This window comes from Solea senegalensis, linkage group LG7 (assembly GCF_019176455.1).
Source record: "Solea senegalensis isolate Sse05_10M linkage group LG7, IFAPA_SoseM_1, whole genome shotgun sequence".
Lineage (NCBI taxonomy): Eukaryota > Metazoa > Chordata > Actinopteri > Pleuronectiformes > Soleidae > Solea > Solea senegalensis.
Genome location: NC_058027.1, coordinates 25,295,670 through 25,315,286, shown reverse-complemented (window position 1 = coordinate 25,315,286; position 19,617 = coordinate 25,295,670). Strand labels below are relative to the sequence as shown.

Here is a 19,617-nt window from a genome sequence, read left to right as displayed (position 1 = left end):
ATGGATCATAATTCATGAAGCAAGTTTCTGTGATTTGTTTTTATCCACTTGTTAAACCAGACAAAAAAAAAATATGAGAAAAATAGGGAAATTTATAAGAAAATATAAGATAAAAAACATTGAGAAGCACACACAAGTCAAAACCTCTGAGGAGCTTTGGAAACACCACAGTATCACAATAAAGAAGCAGCACATACAGTATACTGTGATCTGTTCACTTTTAATGCAAGATGTTAGGGTGGGACCAACACACACTTGCATTATGAACTCTATGGAAGCTTCAGCCTGTTATAATTTACCCTGGGAACGCTTTAACAATGACTTAATATAAGGCAAATATAAAATCTAGGTGAAAATGAAGGAGGTCGAGCCCAGGCATTTAATCCTTAGCCACAGAAAACTTTAGAAGTAACATATATGACACAAGTGCCAGAAACCAAGCATATACAGAGTCGTGGCCAAAAAATGTTTCTAGCACATGAAGAGATCAATTATTTAAGAGCAAAACTTACTAAAGGAGTAAATACATGAGCTATACCTCCCTTTTCGACAATGTGCGTATTATTCCTCTATCAATAACCACATTTTGACTTTGAAACAAACTCCAAACTCTATTCACTTTTCCACAAGTACAGTATGTACAACAGAATCTACCAGGTACAAAAAGCCGTCTACAACTGGCCCAAAATTATATAATATAATCTCCGATATACAAAATATGATTTCACAGCTATTTAAAAGGAGCATTGTTCAAACAAGGCTGCGTTTACATTTAGCTGCAGGTCAAAAATAAACCATAGTAACGTTTGTTTTTAATGTGACAGTGAGATGGAACGACTCTGAGAGCGACGACACGAGCTACGAGGAGGACATTTGCCTCTGCTGAAGATTTAAATAAATGATGAATGACTTCACCGAGTCATGTAGAAGCCAGTGGAGACGATGGGAATTGAAATATACAGAAAATTGATCATTTAGGAAACTGTACTTTAAATTCTACCCGACAAAATATTTAATAACATATGTTATTATGTCTATTCTTTCTTTTTACAGACGCCATCAAGGCTGACCAGCACATAATTAAGTGTTAAATCATAGATTTGTTCCTATCTGAATATGAGGGGGGACAACAAATGTGTTGACACGTGTTACAAAGGAACAGTGCTTATATTGAATCCCATGCCTTCGTTTTATTGCTTCTGAGAACTTAAATTTGACTGGGAATATTTTATGATTATTTAAAACTTAATTTCAAAACTAATGACCTTATTCTAGCTCACCTGCAGTACCTTCACAGGCCACCAGGCAGCTCCCTAACTTTCTGTATCAGGACTAGGGCTGAAATAATGACTCGATTAAGCGATTATTAATCATTACTAAATTAATCGTCAACTATTTTGACAATCGATGAATCGAGTATTTTTAAGGAATCAAAACAAGTTTTCTGATTTTTCAGCTTCTTAAATGTGAATATTTCCTGGTTTCTTTGCACCATGTAACAAAGAAATCATTAAAACAGAATAGTTGTTGTTTTTTGGACAAAATAGGTTTGAGAAAAACTGATCAACATTTTTTGACATTTTATGGATGAAACGATTACTCGATTAATTGAGAAAATAATTCCCCCTATTTCCAGGTATTTAAGTTCTGTAAGTGCTTTTTCTTCACAGATTCACATTATGGGCTCGTTTCATCACTCTACACACATTTAAGAACCATCTCATTACCGGATTAAAAACATTTACTATGGTCACATCTTACGTACGACCTCCACCGATGTGGATACTTGAGTGTAGTGTCTCTGCTCCTCGGCTCTTCATGTCCTCATGGTTTTGATTTGATCTAGAGAAAACAGTGAAGAATACACACAGTCAGTCAGTCAGCCAAAAACATTAAAAGTCTGCGTCTTTTTCTGTCTGTGGAACCAACCAACTCAGCCCGATTTGACAAAATACTGCTGTACAGAGTAAGGAAGCACAGAGAGATTCAAGGATAGCATCTGATTGCACGTTTTCTGAAAGAAATTGTGGTTTTTAAAGTAGAAATTAAGCTTTATTTAATGTGTAACAGAGTTGAAACATGGTGAATAACAATTTCAAATGTTTTTTTAGTCCTACACTGAGTTGTGTGTGTAATTAATTATAGCCTCAAAGGTTCAGAATAACCCAGTACCTCACTCTGCTAAACAAGATTTAAGACATAGACACAGTCAATTATGGTAAAGTAAAACTAGGGAAGTCTATATGAGCTTTTACAGACACACAGCACCAACATGTGTTGTTGTAATGTTGTACAAGGTTAGTTAAATGTTATGTAGTAATACATTTTCTACTTCCTTGAAATAATTTAATTTTAATTACCTGATCATGCAAATGTAAGCACTGCATGTTTTATTCAAGCGACTTGGAAAGTGTCCTCCTGCATGTTTTTGTACCTTATTGTAAATTCATCAAAACCTAATACAGTTTCACTTTTATAAAGAAAATCCCTCAAATGACCAAAAATATTTATTCAAATCACTCAACTAACTGATGAGTGCATCGGAAATAAAGGCAGATGTTTATCAGCATTGGACGGCATTTTTAAGCCAATAAAACACAATTATTTCACCCAAAAAGTATTTTTTTTGTTTTCAGGTGACCAGTGTGCTGTATTTAATATTTTCTATGCCTTATTTTATTACATTACATTGCATTACATGTCATTTAGCAGACGTTTTTATCCAAAGCGACTTACAAAAGTCTAATAAAATTTTATTTAAGTCAAGTTAAGTCTAATAAAATTTTATTTAAAATACTGTATATGATTGCACTGCAGTGACTTTTAGTGTTGGCCACTAACAGTTATATTATATATATAATATATATAAACAGTTTTATTTTATTAAGGGAAGGAAAAAAAGAGAATTTGCATTAATTATCGGCACTGGTCAGAGAAAATTTGCTGTATATAAACAAAATTCTTGTTATTCTTGTATATTTAACTGACCACACTTTCATCGTCGCCAACTCTCATCATACCTTGTAACCAGTCGACTCCTTCCTGTAAACCTTCCCCTTTCAGAGCATCTGTGGCACTGAAACAAACCAACAACAACGTGTATATTCTGCATTTACTGCGACAGAAACACTCATGAAGACATAATTCAAATTTGTTCTCTATTAACATCCTCATTATCTGCCACTTGGGTCTGGGTGATGCATGTCGTCTCCGTGGTACTGGAACGCGGGCAGAGTAAACAAGCGAAATGTGTGTTGACGCGTGTTCGTACCAGATGTGCCAGGGTTTGTCTTTGATGTTCTCCAAACAGAGCAGCTGTGAGACCTTGACTGACGACAGAGAGTCTCTGACATCCATCTTGTTGGCAAAGAAAAGGATGGGAATTCTCCTGTGTTTAATATCTGTAGCGGAAAAATGTGTAAAGTCATTCAGGTGAAAGAGCCAGAAACAAGGAGTACGCCACTTGGCACAGTAAAACCTACTGGTATGTACTGTGTTATGCAGACTTAAATTAGACTAAGAAGAATAAACAGTGGCACTGTGGGGGAAAGCATGGTGGAATAGTGGTTTGCAGTCAGTTTTTTCATTCGTTTATGTGGGTTTTAAAACGGGTTTTTGGGATAATGCTCCTGTTAGTGCCTCTAACCCAACAACCTGGAGCTCATCAGTGGCTGCCAACTGCTCCTAGTTCTACAAAAGTAAATCTATGTATGTCATGGGGAAATATTCAACAGGCAACTGTCAGAGATACATGATATTCAAAAAATAAGAATCAGAGAAAAAGGACATGATGGAACACAAGGGACTGAGATGGGCAGGGGTGACGGGACGAGACGTTCATTGATTGGAAGAAAATGACAAACTGGGTGGTGTAGGAGTTTCCTCACTCCAGAGGATGGCAGTGAAATCTCATTAAACCCCACAGAAGATGAATAAAGTTATTTTAACCTTACCTGAAGATAAACCAGGATAGCTGAATAGAAGAGGTTTACACACCCTTAAACCGTGGTAAATGCAAATTAACTTACCGGAATGATTTAGTAAAGTGTCAAGTTCTTCTTTGGCCACAACCATCCTCAGTTTGTCGGCACTATCGATGACAAATATGATCGCCTGACCCTCCCTGAGGAGAAGAGGAAAAAAAACAGTGATTAGAGATCCACAAATGTATAACAAGAGCAAACAATTGCAAAGAGGATAATTGTTTTCCACCAACAACAGTAGACTCACTTGTAATAATGCTCCCAAAGATTTCTGTACCGGCCTTGGCCAGACATGTCAAACACTGTGAAGGACAGACTAGAGGAAAGGAGAGGAGATGAGAGGATACTTGTTAAAAATATATCAAACTGCCACAAACAGAATTATCTAGAAAAGACCAACTGGAAAAGTGTCATAATAAATAGTGATAACATCTACCTGGATGTCTTGAATTTCTCTATGCTGAAACCAATGGTTGGGACGATGTCTTGCGCCTGAGCCTGAAAGATAAAAGCGGTGTACTCTCAGCAGCAACTCACACAAGCAACAGTAAAAATGCAAAACAAAGCAAATAAGCACAGCAGAATTACAGCAAAGTAACTTTAAAATCCACACTGACATTGGAGGGCTTGAGCTGGTTGATGATGGTGGTTTTCCCACTGTTGTCCAGGCCGAGACACAGGACGTTCACCTCCTTCTTCAGGCCCAGCCAACTCACCAACTTATCAAACAGCCCCATTGGCTAACCAGCGACCATCCGCTGTCAGCGTGATCTGAAAACAAAAAGACAACACACACTGTCACTTTCAGAACATCGTGGCATATTTCTAAGGTGTAAAATATCCACACTTACAACTCAAATGTATGACATTTTGTGTATTTAGTGTAGTTGTGATGACACGTTTAACTTAGAGATTAGGGTTTAGTAGAGATGGTTAGGGTGAGGAAATAGGGGAAACATTTTATCTGTGTGTGTACACACACATCTATAGAAAGTGAGACATGTAAATACGTATGTAAAACATATCTATTTCAAATCAAGTTCTAAATCAAATATTGCAATTACAATTCAATCACACAATGTATATAAGGGGTGGGTCAAAATATCGATTTGGGGATGTATCTTCGTCGTGCAATACAATAATCAATACGCTAGGACAAATATCAATACAATAATAAACTAATAAAGGTGCTCTAAAGTAAACAATTTCACTCGCCAGGCTATTACTTGGTATCGCGGATGAACTGTGAGGTACCCTGTGATTCCCACCCCTACTGTATGTTGTCATTGTTGACGTCATTAATATTTATGCTTATAAAGTAATAATACAGGGCCAACATTAATTCAAAAGTTAGTTGTGATTTAATGGTATCCTACAGTCCTAAAACCTCGGCTTAAACACGTAGCTTCTGTTAATGACTGAACACAGACAGATCAGAGACGCGTGTGACTTAAGCTATCGTGCTAACCGCGTAATTAACATTTTAGTTAATCTCCTGTTGTGAATGTTGCTAGTTAGCACTCGCTAACGTAACAATGAATGGTATTTGACATGACTTGGGTCAATTAGAGGGACGTTTAAAACGCATTTCAAACATGAAGGTAACAAACACGACACTAGACATTTGTTTGAATCCAAATGTAAGTGTTTTATATTTGGCGCTAACGCGCTGGCTAACGTTAGCTTTGGTTGTCGCTGACCGCAGAGCCGGACTTTACCTGTGATTTTTAGCCTCAGGATGTTGTTCTCGGGATTCACGTCGCGTTCCCTGGCGTTAGTCCATCAAATAACCGGGACAGAAGCCGAGTTTCATTCACTTCACCTCAAAAGCATCGAGTTATTTACACTGTTGCTGGGAGACCAGAGAGCTGACTCTTCTTCATTCACTGTGTATGGCAGATAAGACGCAGTACGGACTCACTGCTGCCCTCCTGAGGTCATTTGTATAAGTGTTTTGAGGGAGATTCACTTGTTGCAGCAGCAAAAATGTCAAAAAGTATAAGAATAATTAATAAAAGGAGACGAAAATATATGTAAAAAAAAATAGGAATAATAAAATAAGAATATAAATAAGGAAAAAATAGACTGATCAAGCAAGAATGTAAAACTCATGTGAACCTTTATGTCTTTAATTTTTTTAAATTCTGTACAGCACTTGCCTACAGTCCACTATGGTAGTTTTTTTTTTAAAAGTGCATTACAAACAAAGTTGTATAACTGTATAACTTAAAACATATAATTTTTTAACAAATATACCTGAACTGGCCTCACTTTTCCCATCCTTCAGAGCCATTGGTGCTGCAGTGGAGTCCCAGAGCTGACTCAAGTGCGCCATCTGCAGGTTAAACAGAGCTCATTCCAAGGTAACACTGTTGGTACTGACGAATAAGCAAATACACAAACAGCTCAGTGCAAATAAAGAGAGAAGGAAATAGAGAGAGAAAGAGAGAGAGAGAGAAAGTCTGAAATAATTTTATTTTCATAGCCCAAATCACAGCATTCATTATTATTAAGCATGTTCAACAGAAAGTCAAAGAGCTAACAATTAGATGGATCAAAACTTTTTACACAATGACTAATCACATAGTGTCAGTGGAGAACTCTGACATAACCAACTATGGCTATCTATAGATATAAAAAGACTGATATTACCATCAGAATTAAACAGTTTTATGTCAAAATAAGAAAGAAGAAAACAAGCATTTTGGACTTAAAATTGCTAATTAATTTGTATGGGCTTTTTTCAAACTTGAATACAGGTGAAAACACACATATAAAAGGTGGCCATAATCGGACACTTTTTTTAGACACTGTATATTATTATGCACTTTTTTGTGCTTTTAGAAAAAAAACATGATGCCCGATTGATCTTTTAACAAAAAAAAACGAAAAACAATTCACCACATGTACAGTATTTTGTCATCGATCGCCTCATAAGCTCTGTGTGCTCATCAGCACCTGTTTGACAGACTCACCTGACGATTCACTTCATGTCCAGAAAATGTGTCAAGTCTCTCGAGTGACAATTAAGAGGACACTGGTATTGTGTTTGAGAGCGGGCGCGCATCCATGGATACCTGCTTGGTTAATGTGCACGAGAGGGTGAAGAAGCAGGAGACAAAAACAGAAGACGTATTTTAAAATAGGCTAATTTATTCAGGAACAAACATACTGAATAAAACGTAACAACTTCCACAAGACTTTTTTTTTCTTACAGGACATACTGCATTATCATGAGGATCCAACACACGTGTCTATAAAATCTTTTGACATTCAGCGGTCTTCAGTTCACAAAAAAAAAACAAAAAAACATGATTGTATTTACCCATTCCGTCTATTTTCATGTCTGGTCAAGTCGATTAATTAAACCAGCTGGAAAGGTTTGTTATTAAAAATCACACGCTGTGCAGCATGTGTTGCCCACACCATAATATATCCACATCTTCTCTGATCATGAGGTAACAGACTTGAAACCACTCGAATAGTCAATAGAAACTATTGGATTGTCACTTGGAGAGAGCAGAGAGAGAGAAGAGGTATCGGTGAACACTTGAATAGACGCCGGAGAAGAGAAATTCAAGTGAATGCTCGCGTTTGCCGAGATTTTGAAGAGGCCGCATTCGACCGACGCAGACGGAGGTTGGCTGTTGTGGAGGTTTTTATTGATAATAATCCATAAGACGATGAGTTGAGTGTTTGATCGTGACCAGATGTGGCCCAGAGGTTTTGACTGCTCTCTCCTGAGCAGCGTGTCGTCATCTCTTTCACCTAACAGTCTGGTGTTGGGATTTTTTCCAGCAACACACACACACACACACACTCGCACACAGTCTGTCTCTCTGTCTCTGTGCAGCAGGTCAGCTCACACTTGAAAGCCGCTCTGTTGGATGTGGTGAAGCTGCAGGCGCAGTGACTGAATGCTGCTTATGATTCTCCTCTGGTGACCGATCAAACAGATCCCGATGCGCCTGATGTCGCTGAAGGGGAGAAGAAGAGTTTTACTGTGTGCGTCCGAGACAAAACACGGGACACAAATGTCCACCGATGTCTTTGAACCTGTGACTAACACATTCATATAAGTCTATAACAAGAACAGTAAGCATCTAAGTACAAATACAACAATCTGGGAAGACATACACTAGGTCTTCACATCAAAACATCAGTGCCTGACCTCAATAACTCAATAACAGAGGGGGCCGAAATTAAAAACTGTGTCCAAGTCGAGGGCCAGATGTGGTCAAATAACCATTCCATTGTCCATTTCCAACTGTCTTACCTGATTTCCTCCACTGTATTTAAGTAGAACAGCATAAACAGTCCTGTAGTCACAGGTATTTTAGCTAATAATTTGCTGCACTCAATATTTACTCGATGAAGCTGAAAGAGAGGAAACCAAATACAAATAACCCCCCCTCTGGTTCCGGCTCTGTGTTGTCAAAGTCCACTTTTAATTTGTTTATTTATTTTACTGGCGAGGTAACTTGGTACTAATCAGTGAGTCAGTGGAAACAAAAGCTGGAAAGACGTAGCATATTATCTCGTGCGCCGAATACAATTGCAAGGCCGGCCGGATTTGGCCCGAGGGCCTTGAGTTTGACACCTGTGTCCTAAATGGTCTATAGAATCAAATGACCATATATGCTTTATTTTTGAATGTTTTATTTGGCCTAACAACTAGTGTGTATGGTTTTATTTTATTTATTTAACAAAAAAAAAAAAAAAATACTAAACTCCCTGGTGTACATTTCTTTATTTGTTCTTTTGTATACGTCTATCTTTCCCAATTTGTTTGAGTTCTCAAGTATACTTTTATTTGACTTTTTGTATTTTGTTTCTTGTTTTGTATACAAAAATTTCAATTGTGAGTGGCGGAAATACCATTGTATGTTATTTGAAATTAAAGTAATTGCTGTATTGTAATGCTCTCACAAAACAAAAATTAAAAATTAAAAAAAAAAGAAGAATCAAATGACCATAAATGACCATAGAAACGCTTCCAAAAATCTTATGGAAAGACTTCCAAGAAGTGTGGAAGCTGTGAAATGTATTTGAAAACGTCATTTACGGTCCCTGTTGGTGTAATAGTCAGGCATCCCAATTCTGCAGACGTCTCACCATTAGATGTCACTAATTCTTCCAGGACACTTATATACAATATTTATCATCATCATTATAAAGAAATACAACAACAACAAACCACTAAAGGAATGCAATGTATGTAAGTCCTTTAATTCCTAACACTCTCACTGCTTCTTTGCTTATCGTGTGCTTTTTTCGGAGACGGCACTTAAAATTTGGCTTCACTCACTCTATACTCATGGTTGAAATAGAATCCAGAGTTGTGTATCCGGCTGCGAGGAAGTTGTTCTTATACTGGCTCATTTTGATGGAGTCCAGCCAGTCGCCGATGGAGATGAACAGAGGGTAGTCTGGCAAGCTTTCCGGGGAGTCGGGGAAACTGGGGACGACAAACACAAAGTAAGTAAGCATGACATAAGCGTAATTATGAGGGTCATATTTGCAATAACTGAAGTTTTTAACATGCTTTGACAGGCAGAAAAAAATGAAAACTATGGAGGAAATAAGACAACACAATGGCAAAATTACAAAACTCTGTTGGCTCACAATAAGGCAAAGGTAACTCAAATAATCAAAGATGTTGGAATGCAAAAATGAGCTACAAGCCACTTTAATTAGATGTCCTCTGTTCCTAATAAAGTGGCCAGTGTTTGTACTTCTGTGATAATTATATACATTTTACATTGGAGGCTTAATTCTACTACCTATGATCCATTGTGTGTGAGAAAGATGATTTTCATCATGAGCCAGTTTACATGATGAATCAGGAGGAGACAGAATTTAAATGTGACTTAACGCTTACCTCTGAGCATCGTTCACCAGAGTGAGCAAACTGCTGGGATTGATGATGAGTTTGTCGAGGAACGAGAGCACGTCGCTGAAGCGCGGGCGCTGGCCGAACTCTTTTTGCCAGCAGTGCAGCATCAGCTGGTGAAGTGTCACAGGGCAGCCCATCGGTGCTGGGAGACGGTAGCCCTCTTCAATGGACAAAATGACCTGAGATAGAACATCACAGACATAACGGATAGTTTTTTGCACCAATGAAAGATACACTGGAGTAAAAAAGACTCGGTGGTTGTGGACATTTCATAGCTTACATCTTGATTAGACATCTCCCAGTAGGGCCTCTCTCCATACGACATCACCTCCCACATGACGATACCGTAGCTCCACACATCGCTAGCGGAAGAAAACTTTCCATAAGCAATGGCCTCCGGTGCCGTCCAGCGAATTGGTATCTTTCCTCCCTGAGGCACAGAGGCTCGTTATTCAGAGATATATTCAGATTCTCTGCACTTCACTGTTAGACCCTGACTCACTGTTGCAGTGTAGGCTGCTTCAATGTCATCTTCAAGGACTCTGGACATCCCAAAATCGGACACTTTGCACACAAGGTTTGCATCCACCAAGATGTTGCGAGCGGCAAGGTCTCTGTGAATGTAGCCCATGTCTGAGAGGTAGTTCATGCCTGCTGTGATGCCACGAAGCATGCCCACCAGCTGGAGCACAGTGAACTGGCCGTCACGTGTCTGGAGAGGGTGTGAAAAACAGACAATTACTTATTCATGTATGTGTTCGCCACTTCATTTTCTGGCTGGAAACCTACGTTTCTAAACCCGCCCAGTTTCCCACACAGGAGGTTTTAATCCACTGCTGCCTCCATCGCTACGTTCAAATACGATATCGTGTGCTTCAAATGTGTCCCCATGAGCTAAAATGCTGATTTTCTCAATGAAATTTGGTGCAGTGGGGGGTTTTCAGCCAGAAAGTAGCAGGTTCCTATAATACCATACATATAGGAATGGGAGGATTTTTTTTCCCATGGACCTGCTCCATGGCAGGTGCGGCAATGGGGTCAGGGAAGTCAATACACCATGTAACCACACCTAAAATAGTTCTTTAAAAAGGTGTATGTGTGAGGATAGATTCATCTTACCCGGAGAAAAGAGTCAAGTGCTCCATTTTCCATGTACTCCACCACTATCATCACTGGTCTGCCTGAGCGAGAGTCAAAAGACATGACGTGAAATACCAAATGCCACTGGAATGCTGCATCAAACACAGAATTCTGGCATACGGACGGTTGTAGAAGACAGGAGTTGTGCCCAAATGCAATTTTCTGGTCACAAGCAACAATCGGAGGAAGTGAGGACACTATTGTACCAATTATTGATCTCATTCTCCATCATGTCAGTGCCTAACATTGTGTAATTCTGAATCAGGGTACTCAACACTTACTTCTAGTGACAACTCCCTCCAGCCTGATGATATTGGGGCTGTTGAACTGCCCCATGATTGAGGCTTCACGCAAAAAGTCTCTCCTCTGTTGCTCCATGTAGCCGCCTTTGAGCGTCTTTATCGCCACAGCGATGTCCATCCTTCCAGGTATGCGCAATCGGCCGCTGCAGACTTCACCAAATTCACCTGCAAATTTTGAAAGAAAAAAAAAAGTAGGTCATTGCACACTGCCTCCACTAGATGGAGCCCATATCACAAGAAAAAGTAAGTAAGAGGCTCCATTACGGCCACAGTCTGTTCAGTTTGATGAAGCGTCAAACATTATTATTCATAGTCAGCAGTTGTGAGTCTGCTCTTCTAAGGTGCTGGATAATAAACTTCTTTATAATCAGCTTGCTAAGAGGATATGATAATTTAAAAGTGGAACTTTATGGGGTTGAACAGTTCTCATAAAATAAAATTGTTACCCAGTATAAAATATGACCGTGTTACTTGAGGGGGCATTAAAAGACTGGTCTCTAACTGCCACGCTTTAAGACTTGTGACTGTGGAGCTCAATGTGTGTGCTCTTTGGGGCTGTAAAATATTACTGCGAAAGAATCTCAGGTCTAGTCCACACGGGTATTTTTGAAAACTCAGGTGTGAAAAATAATGCTGTCCTCATTCTAGGTTAAAAACAAACAAACAGACAAACAAAAACACTGTAATGTGCTAACAACGAAAATAAACGTGTACGTAGCAACGCTAAAACTAGCACAGAATTGGTAAAGTCCAGTGCTATTATGCAACTTACCTCATGTAAACAACATTACAAGCCAAAAATGTTTGTTTTTCTTGTCCACACATATAAACGATGAACAAAGACTTTGAAAATCGTCACTCTGGTAGAAGTTTTCAGAGAGCTAACCCACAGTTAGCATGTGAACAAAAGGCCAAAATACACAGAAACAAGCTACATTTAGCTCATGTCTACATCTGTACCTAGCTTAAAACTAGCTACAGACAAATAACTCTTCACTTTCAGTGATTTAAAGCTTTAATTGACAACTTTGTTTAGCCTTATGATGTTAAAAGTGATTGCACAGTGTAATGGGGATTTAAAAAACAAACAAACAAAAAAAGACCCTCCATATTCCTTGTAAGCTTTGCTTCACTACATTAAGCTCTTTGCTTTTACGGCACAAGGATTTGCATAATTGTGTATCCAAAACAACGAAGAGTCTACAGTTCACATGGTATTTATCATGCAGACTTATAAAGGCACAACACTGCATCTTTAAATTTAAGAGTTTTCTTTAGTAGTGAGACAATTTGGTTGGCCAAGCCTGTTTGGGGGCATTTTACAGACGCAAATGTTATATCAGTCTGGGGAACAGCACAGAGTTTATGTGTAAAATAATCCTAATAATTAAATGTTACCTGCACCAATCACCCGTTCAATGCAGATATATGAGGGGTCTATCTCTTTGGCAAACTCTTCCACAGCCTGAGTGGGGTCTTCATATGTATCGGGATCCACATACGTCTTTATTCCAGAGAACGGGACTGGAAGCACAACATACAATATGATACCATGCGTATTATTTCAAAGTAAAACATTAAACTTACAGTTGTGTTGCAGAAAAAAGCACACGATTTAATCCCATTGAGGAATAAAAACACTGGAGTAAGCTTGTACAAGACAGAGCACATTTCTGACAAAACTGAAATGGTATTGATTAACAGATGATTTCATCAACAATAAGCCTACAGAAATATAGATCATGTTTATGGGGAGCGTATCATATTATATTTTAAGACTTATGTATATTCAGATGTAGTTAGATTTATAATTTAATTTGGCACTGATGTGATTCTCATTTTAAATGAAAATATTTTTTTCTCCACAGTATCGAAGGTCTGTGATTTACAGTGTTTTGACACTGTTGAATTGTTATTTTATTTTTTTTAAAATGACTTTTTCTTGTTTCTGTTTCCCTGTGAAGTGATAAAAATCCCACGTCTGACTTTGTCACCCCACAGAAAAATTACCAAGTTTAAATTATTAAAAATTGTTTAAAAATTTGATTTCATATGATGTAAAATTCAGCCACCACACACACATGCTGGCCTACTCACTTTGGTGGGGACCAAAGTTTTCAAACAATAAATAAATGTAAAAACACCACTTATAAATAATCTGTTCAAAAAGAGAAACAATGTTCACTGTACAAGTTCTGTTCTCTCCTCCTATTTTCTACCACACACACATACTGGCCTGTTTGCTTTGGTGGGGACCTGTGTCCAGGGGTCCAGGGTGAGGACCAGGGTTAGTGTTCATCAGTATTTGTACAGAATTTAAACGTAAATGCTACGGGATTAAACCACCCTAACAAACATGTAGATAAGTAACATTTCCACCATTTTGAAGCTAGTTGAGCTAAATTCTAGCTCTGTCTCCCTCTTCCTCTGTCAGTGGTACTGCAGCCTAATATTTCTGTTGTTTTCTGTGTATGTTTGCATATTCAAGACAAATACATTTTAGCTAGCTAGTGGACCAAAGGCAGCAGTGAGGAGCCACTTATTAATCTCGCTGATATTTATATCGTTACCTTGGAGACATAGCGACGCCTAAAAATCCTGAATCCATAATTCATTACTAAACTTATTTTCCGCGTGTTCTCAGCCACTATTTTCTTACATATATTATGTGTGAAGAGGAGAAAACTCTGTTTTACTCAGACTTAAAATGACTCAAAAACCAAACATTTGCCGTAGGCTACAAATAAATGAATGAAGCATAAAACTTTCCATTTCTTTTTGCTGAGGAAATGATTCCTTGCTGGACCGCAGTGTGTGTGAAACTATAATTATTAGTGTATTTGCTCCAGGTATATTGTTGGGTTAGAGGGAAAAAAAAAAAATCTGAAAAGATGAAGAAAAACAATGAAAGGGTCCCAGAGAGCTGCATGTGTATAAAGACACTGCAGGCAGCCAGATTTCAACATCCTCCTCCTCTTCTCTGGCTGAGGCTGGAGCAGCACTGAGCACTGTGAATTATAACTGAAACTTCCTCTCTAACACCTTGTTCGGTTGAGCTGGGGACTTAATGTACTTTATAGCTGTGTTAGCTTATATTGTACAGGTTTAAAGGCTTCATCTGAGATATATATTCTATTTTGCCTCCGTCTCCAGAGTGCTGGAGCTCGGCTCTGTAACAGACTAAAACTTTTCTACTGATTTGTTGAGCCCGCTGTGCTTCCTCCTCCTGCCTACGTGACGCCTTCCCAAACACACACGACAGGAAAGAACAAACAACAAGGCAAAAAAAGTGGAGAGAAATCACATAACCTATACATGATTTTAATAACATTTGATACAAAGGCTCATGAATCCATATTTTAAGACACTTATATTGTCCTATAATCAAGGTTTTTCTTCATTAATGGGAGAGAATTGTACTGTATGTATAAAAAATGATATACACTACCATGTCCACTGTGGAAGCGAGTCCTCCTCTTCTCTTCTGACTTCATCCTGGCTTTGATGTAGCCCTGACACCTGCAGACAGTCATTGAGAGGGTAATTCATAACCCTCGGTCAGGCTTTAGCTTTGTTCAATACTATTTATTATAAACATAGAGCCATTGCTAGTTGAATGAGTGGAGTTGTTAGGATAATATCGCATTGTACAGACTGAGCCAGTTTCAAGGTCGACTTCGACTGTGTTAATTCCTTGCCAGTAAGGAAAGATGCAGCGCACAAAAAATGTTACAGAGGCAGAATGATAACAACTTCACAATAGACGCACTGTAGCTTTAAATGTCATTGTGTAACTTTTTAAAAAATAAAACTGGACTATAAAACTTGGTAGAACAATTAAAAACCCCAAAACACTGCGTACGTCATAAGTCTGGGTCATTATTCATTGTTTATTATTAAGTGCCACTAATGGTAAAATCCCGTGAACCAGAGGCAAACTGAATTGAATGGAGCTTACTGCTGGTACATGGATTACATGCTGAGTAATTAGGCAGAAAATTGGTTCAGCCATTTGGAAAATAAGAGTGTCTGCTTGGTGGCAAAAGACAGTCTATTAAGAGACTTCCTGCTGTAGCACCACTCTGGAGATTAGGAGAAGCGAAAAAAGGTAGGTAGAATATGTCCAAGTGGCGTTTAAGATAAGCCGGGCATCAGAGAGAGAGACACACACACACACACGCACACACACACACACTTACCGTCCGGTGATGAGGAGGAAGAGGGTGAGGATGACCAGCAGAGAGAAGCCTCCCACAGACGCCGTGACCACCACCAGGACTTGACCCTGATCGGCGACATCGGGATCTGAGGAAAAGTACAAGAACGATGAGGTTTTCAAACCTATTTCTCTGTTGCTTCATTAAATGTTTTACAAACTATTGCATTTTAAAGTGTCATACAACATATATATGTATATATCATTGGTTAAGTTTATTATAGAGCTGTTATAAACTTGGTTTCAGTTGTCTGTTCCTGGGAAAAGTCACAGTGTATCTTCAGTTCAGTAAATTAATCAATTTTTTAGACAAAAAACAAGAGAATTCCTCCAGATTCATCCCTGAACACATTGATAAATTAGCTATGGAACCTCTGTAAATGTGTAGATTAAATATTTTTTGGGGATTTGGAACAAAGTGTAGCAAACATGACCCACATGTAGAAGCAAAATCCAACTCTATACATGACCTACATCTGAAGTTTTGCTGGAAGAAAGCGAGTGCAAAGGTGGACATCTACATATTTATCACTAAAAAAAAAAAGTGTGTTGAGCATTTCTTCGTGTAACAGGATTAGAAATCATCCGAGCATTATGCGTGGTTTAAAAAAAAAAAATGTAATAAGCACGAATGCGCAGCCTGGATCAGGAACTTATAAAAGAGCTTATAAACATTTAAATAACTGGCTCATGCCTGAAGAGGCACTGATGAGTTGCACTGATCCGTAGCAAAGACCAACCATGAATTGTCTCCAGGGATTTTATGGGATCATTGATCAACACAGACGCCGCCACATTAAAACTCCCTTCTTCTTCTTCTCCTGTACATTGCGTTCAAACTTAACTTCATACTCATTGAGGGGATTCCACAAATCTCGCTGACTGAAAAATCAGTGCCCGTGCCTCCCTAACACAAATCCAGAGCGAAGGCACGCTCCCTTTGTCCCCGAGCTACCTTCAGCCGCAGTGGCAAACTCAAAGGTGGGGCTGTACGCCGAGTAGCCGGCTGCAGTGCGAGCGCGCACGTGGAAGATGTAGACGGTGGAGGGTCTGAGGCCCGTCACCACCACGCTGGGATTTCTGGTGCGCGTTGACGAGTAGCTCAGCTGCTCTTGCTCCTGAACCACAGAAACAGAAACAGATGGTAAACAACACGCATTAAACTTGTTATCGCTGCAACATTTGAACACAACGCATATTCTTTTTTATCCTATTAACTACGAGAGCAGATGGCGAACGAGCACAAGACACATTTTGAATGCTCAAGATTTAAATTTAGGTGTCAGCATGCGACCAGTGCACATTTCTCTGCGAGCAGTAATTGTTCTCTGCGTACACTCGCCAGCCACTTTATTAGGTACACTTGTTAACCACAGACCTCATATAAAAAGTGGACATTTGACCGATATCATGTAAAGTAAAGCAGCCATCACCTGCAACCAGGAGCTTATTGATACAGTACAAGCTGTCAATCACACTGGTGTCCACTCCATTGTGCTGTATTTACATAAAACTGATATAATCTGCTCTTGAGAAGCCTGTTGGCTTTTCAGTCAATCATTTATTTCTGGTTAGACTCACCCTGCAAACTGGAAAACGACGTCCACATTTCATAAAAAAAGCTAGGTTCCAAGGAGGAGGAAAGTTGATTTAAGTGACTTTAATTGTGGCATGGTTGTTAGTGTTGTTTTTTTTATCCATATACACTGTGAGAATAGGGACAAAAACTTTTGTTTTTGCATATAAACGTTTGTCATTATTCACATTTGGTAGGTGAGCAAGGACAGGGGTTCGGTTTTGTCTTGGACACGAGAAAGGGGGGAAAAGGTTGGGAACAATTGATCTAGCGAATGATCCAAAAAGGATATAATACCCAATGAGAAGCAGTTCTCTGGGGAAAAGTGATGCTGGAGGTCAAAGAAAAATGACCAAACCGTCACTCCTACCACTCTGTCCCTAATAAAGTGGCTGGTACATGTATGTCACAACTAGGTCCTGGAAAAGGCTAAGAAAGTGCAGTCCGACCTATTTACATGCACTTACCTTCTCATAGTATTTGACCTCATAGTCCACTATGTCTGACGGAGGCTGCTCCACTTCTGACCAGGAGAGGGCGATGCTTGTTTGAGAGGCCCAGTCTTTTCTGACTGCACCCACCAGAGCAGGACCTAATGATAAATCAAAGAGTTCAGTAACAACAACAATAACACAAGACACCGGTCACGGCTTTGCTATATTTCCAGATGAGTCGATTCTAGGGTACAAATCTAGAATGTGCTCGCTGAAATGTTTCCGTGAGTCAAATAAAGTGACGTGGATTTGTAAAAGAAGGACTGAGCAGCTCATGGTCACCTTCCAAAAAGAGTTCAGCGATGCTTCGGTGAAGCACATTTGAAAAGAAGGGATCCTTCAGTCCTCGTTCAAGGGGCGTCAACAACATCAACAAACCGAAATGCCCACAGGAGAAGGAGGGCCAAGGAAATTACCATTTCACTGTCCAGCTGTAGCAGGATGTGCGACCTGAGGCCAATTTTCGTTGACTGAATCCTCACGCCCAGAGCGACTGTTTATCATTTTTGTCATTACCTCTGAATTTGTGCACACACAAACAAATTTATTTTACTCATGGCTGCCGAGGAGACATAGAATCACCGAGCAGAGATCCAAATATTTACCATCAATTATTCATAAAGCCTGTGCTTGAACAAATTTTGGCAAAAATAATGGAGCCAATCCCTTTGTTGTCTCGTGTGCTGTTTTGCGACGTCGGTGTCGGAATACAAATCACTGCCGGACAAACAAAATCCCAGCAACGGCCGCGCCGATGTTTTTTAAGTACACTCCGCAGAGAAGTCCCCACAGACTGGAAGAAGGGGGCATTTCTGAAAGGTGTGTTGCTATATTTAGTCGCGGAGCGCTGAGCTGCAGGTGTAGTTTTCACGCGCGGGTCGAGAAGCCAGGATTTGTCACCCAATGTTTCAAGATCCAGCAGCTCACGCGGTTTTAACCTCTATCCTCTAACAACAAGGTACGCACACGGGAAATCAGTCGGATGCTCATTGCAGCAAAAACAACAACAATAATACATATAAACCAGATGTTCTTAAACTTTTTATACCAAGAACCACCTGAGAAAACACTGAGCTCTTGAAGTAACACCATCATCACCAACGTTTAAATCCAGTGGTGTGGGCTTTTCACAGGAGGCAGATTTATTCCCAATAAGATCATTTGCTCTCTCATCATCCTCCTATAGTGAGATTAGATTAAGATGGAGTGAGAGATTTTCTTTTAATATTCTACACAATCCGGTCAAAACTGCGATCGCGTGCCCTGGTTACAGTATATACAATAGAACAGTATTTCTCCAAGTACCGCCAGAGGGAGCTCGGGTACCACTAGTGCTACATGTACCACACTTTGAGAACCATGGATGTAAAACACTCATAGATAATCAATAATCCATATGATATGATACACTTTTATCGTCCCAATGGGGATATTTGTCCTGGACTCGATTCGTACATATTTAATGCCTTCACAGATACAATAAAAAAAACAAAATTAACAGCATATACACTTTGCATACACCTGATACAGTAACAAATTATGAGGAAAATTAAAAAATACAATGGAAAAGGCTGAAAAAGAAGAGAAAATTCACCGTGTGTCTCCACAAATGCTTGTCTGAATAGAAAGGAATCAACAGAACTTGTAGCTGGGTTAGACTGTTCCACAGTTTTTGGTGCAAAGTAGTTTCTCAACTGTTTTTTGTGAGGAACTGAACTTTAGGAACTGATAGAAAAAACAAACTCAGCAGACCTGAGGGTTCTTGCTGGGTGATAAGGTATTAAAAGGTCCAAAATGAGCAAAGGTGCTTTATTATTGAGAGCTTTGTATGTGAATAAAATGACCTTCATTTATATACCAGTGCAGGGAAGTACACACGGGAGTAATGTGCTCTGTTTTCCTTGTGCTTTAGAAGCCTTGCAGCAGAGTTAAACAAACACACACACACACAAACTTCTTAGTGAGGACACACCATAAACCTAATGCATTGCTTAGGCCCTTACCTTAACC

At 39.2% G+C, this 19,617-nt stretch overlaps 2 protein-coding genes across 3 annotated transcripts in view; both read right to left on the bottom strand.

Moving 5' to 3' along the window:
• Positions 1-201: 201 nt before the first annotated feature.
• arl6 (ADP-ribosylation factor-like 6) lies at positions 202-5,868 on the bottom strand. Its single transcript, XM_044029506.1, has 8 exons — positions 5,702-5,868; positions 4,601-4,754; positions 4,420-4,481; positions 4,231-4,299; positions 4,029-4,123; positions 3,272-3,401; positions 3,021-3,076; positions 202-1,842 (listed from the first exon to the last, which is right to left on the bottom strand). The coding sequence occupies exons 2-8, from the start codon at positions 4,718-4,720 to the stop codon at positions 1,817-1,819; spliced, it is 558 nt and encodes a 185-aa protein (XP_043885441.1). The 5' UTR covers positions 4,721-4,754; positions 5,702-5,868; the 3' UTR covers positions 202-1,816.
• A 1,248-nt stretch (positions 5,869-7,116) lies between these two features.
• epha6 (eph receptor A6) overlaps positions 7,117-19,617 on the bottom strand; it is a 90,256-nt gene continuing 77,755 nt past the window's right edge. For both annotated transcript variants that reach the window (XM_044030399.1, XM_044030401.1), the window contains 12 exons: positions 17,581-17,705; positions 16,493-16,655; positions 15,521-15,626; positions 14,770-14,840; positions 12,720-12,845; positions 11,301-11,486; positions 10,999-11,060; positions 10,382-10,591; positions 10,160-10,309; positions 9,865-10,058; positions 9,292-9,441; positions 7,117-7,960 (listed from right to left, as the gene is read on the bottom strand). In XM_044030399.1, the coding sequence (XP_043886334.1) occupies positions 7,846-7,960; positions 9,292-9,441; positions 9,865-10,058; positions 10,160-10,309; positions 10,382-10,591; positions 10,999-11,060; positions 11,301-11,486; positions 12,720-12,845; positions 14,770-14,840; positions 15,521-15,626; positions 16,493-16,655; positions 17,581-17,705 (1,658 nt within the window). In that variant the 3' untranslated portion in view covers positions 7,117-7,845. The remainder of the gene's footprint in view (positions 7,961-9,291; positions 9,442-9,864; positions 10,059-10,159; positions 10,310-10,381; positions 10,592-10,998; positions 11,061-11,300; positions 11,487-12,719; positions 12,846-14,769; positions 14,841-15,520; positions 15,627-16,492; positions 16,656-17,580; positions 17,706-19,617) is intronic.

Bases quoted from the DNA above. Each gene is read 5' to 3' on its own strand.
- arl6 (XM_044029506.1), bottom strand. From the start codon at position 4,720: ATGGGGCTGTTTGATAAGTTGGTGAGTTGGCTGGGCCTGAAGAAGGAG. The intron at 4,300-4,419 runs GTAGATGTTATC...CCTTTCCTCTAG, and splicing joins GAGAAATTCAAGACATCCAG to TCTGTCCTTCACAGTGTTTG. The intron at 4,124-4,230 runs GTGAGTCTACTG...TCTTCTCCTCAG, and splicing joins CTTTGGGAGCATTATTACAA to GGAGGGTCAGGCGATCATAT.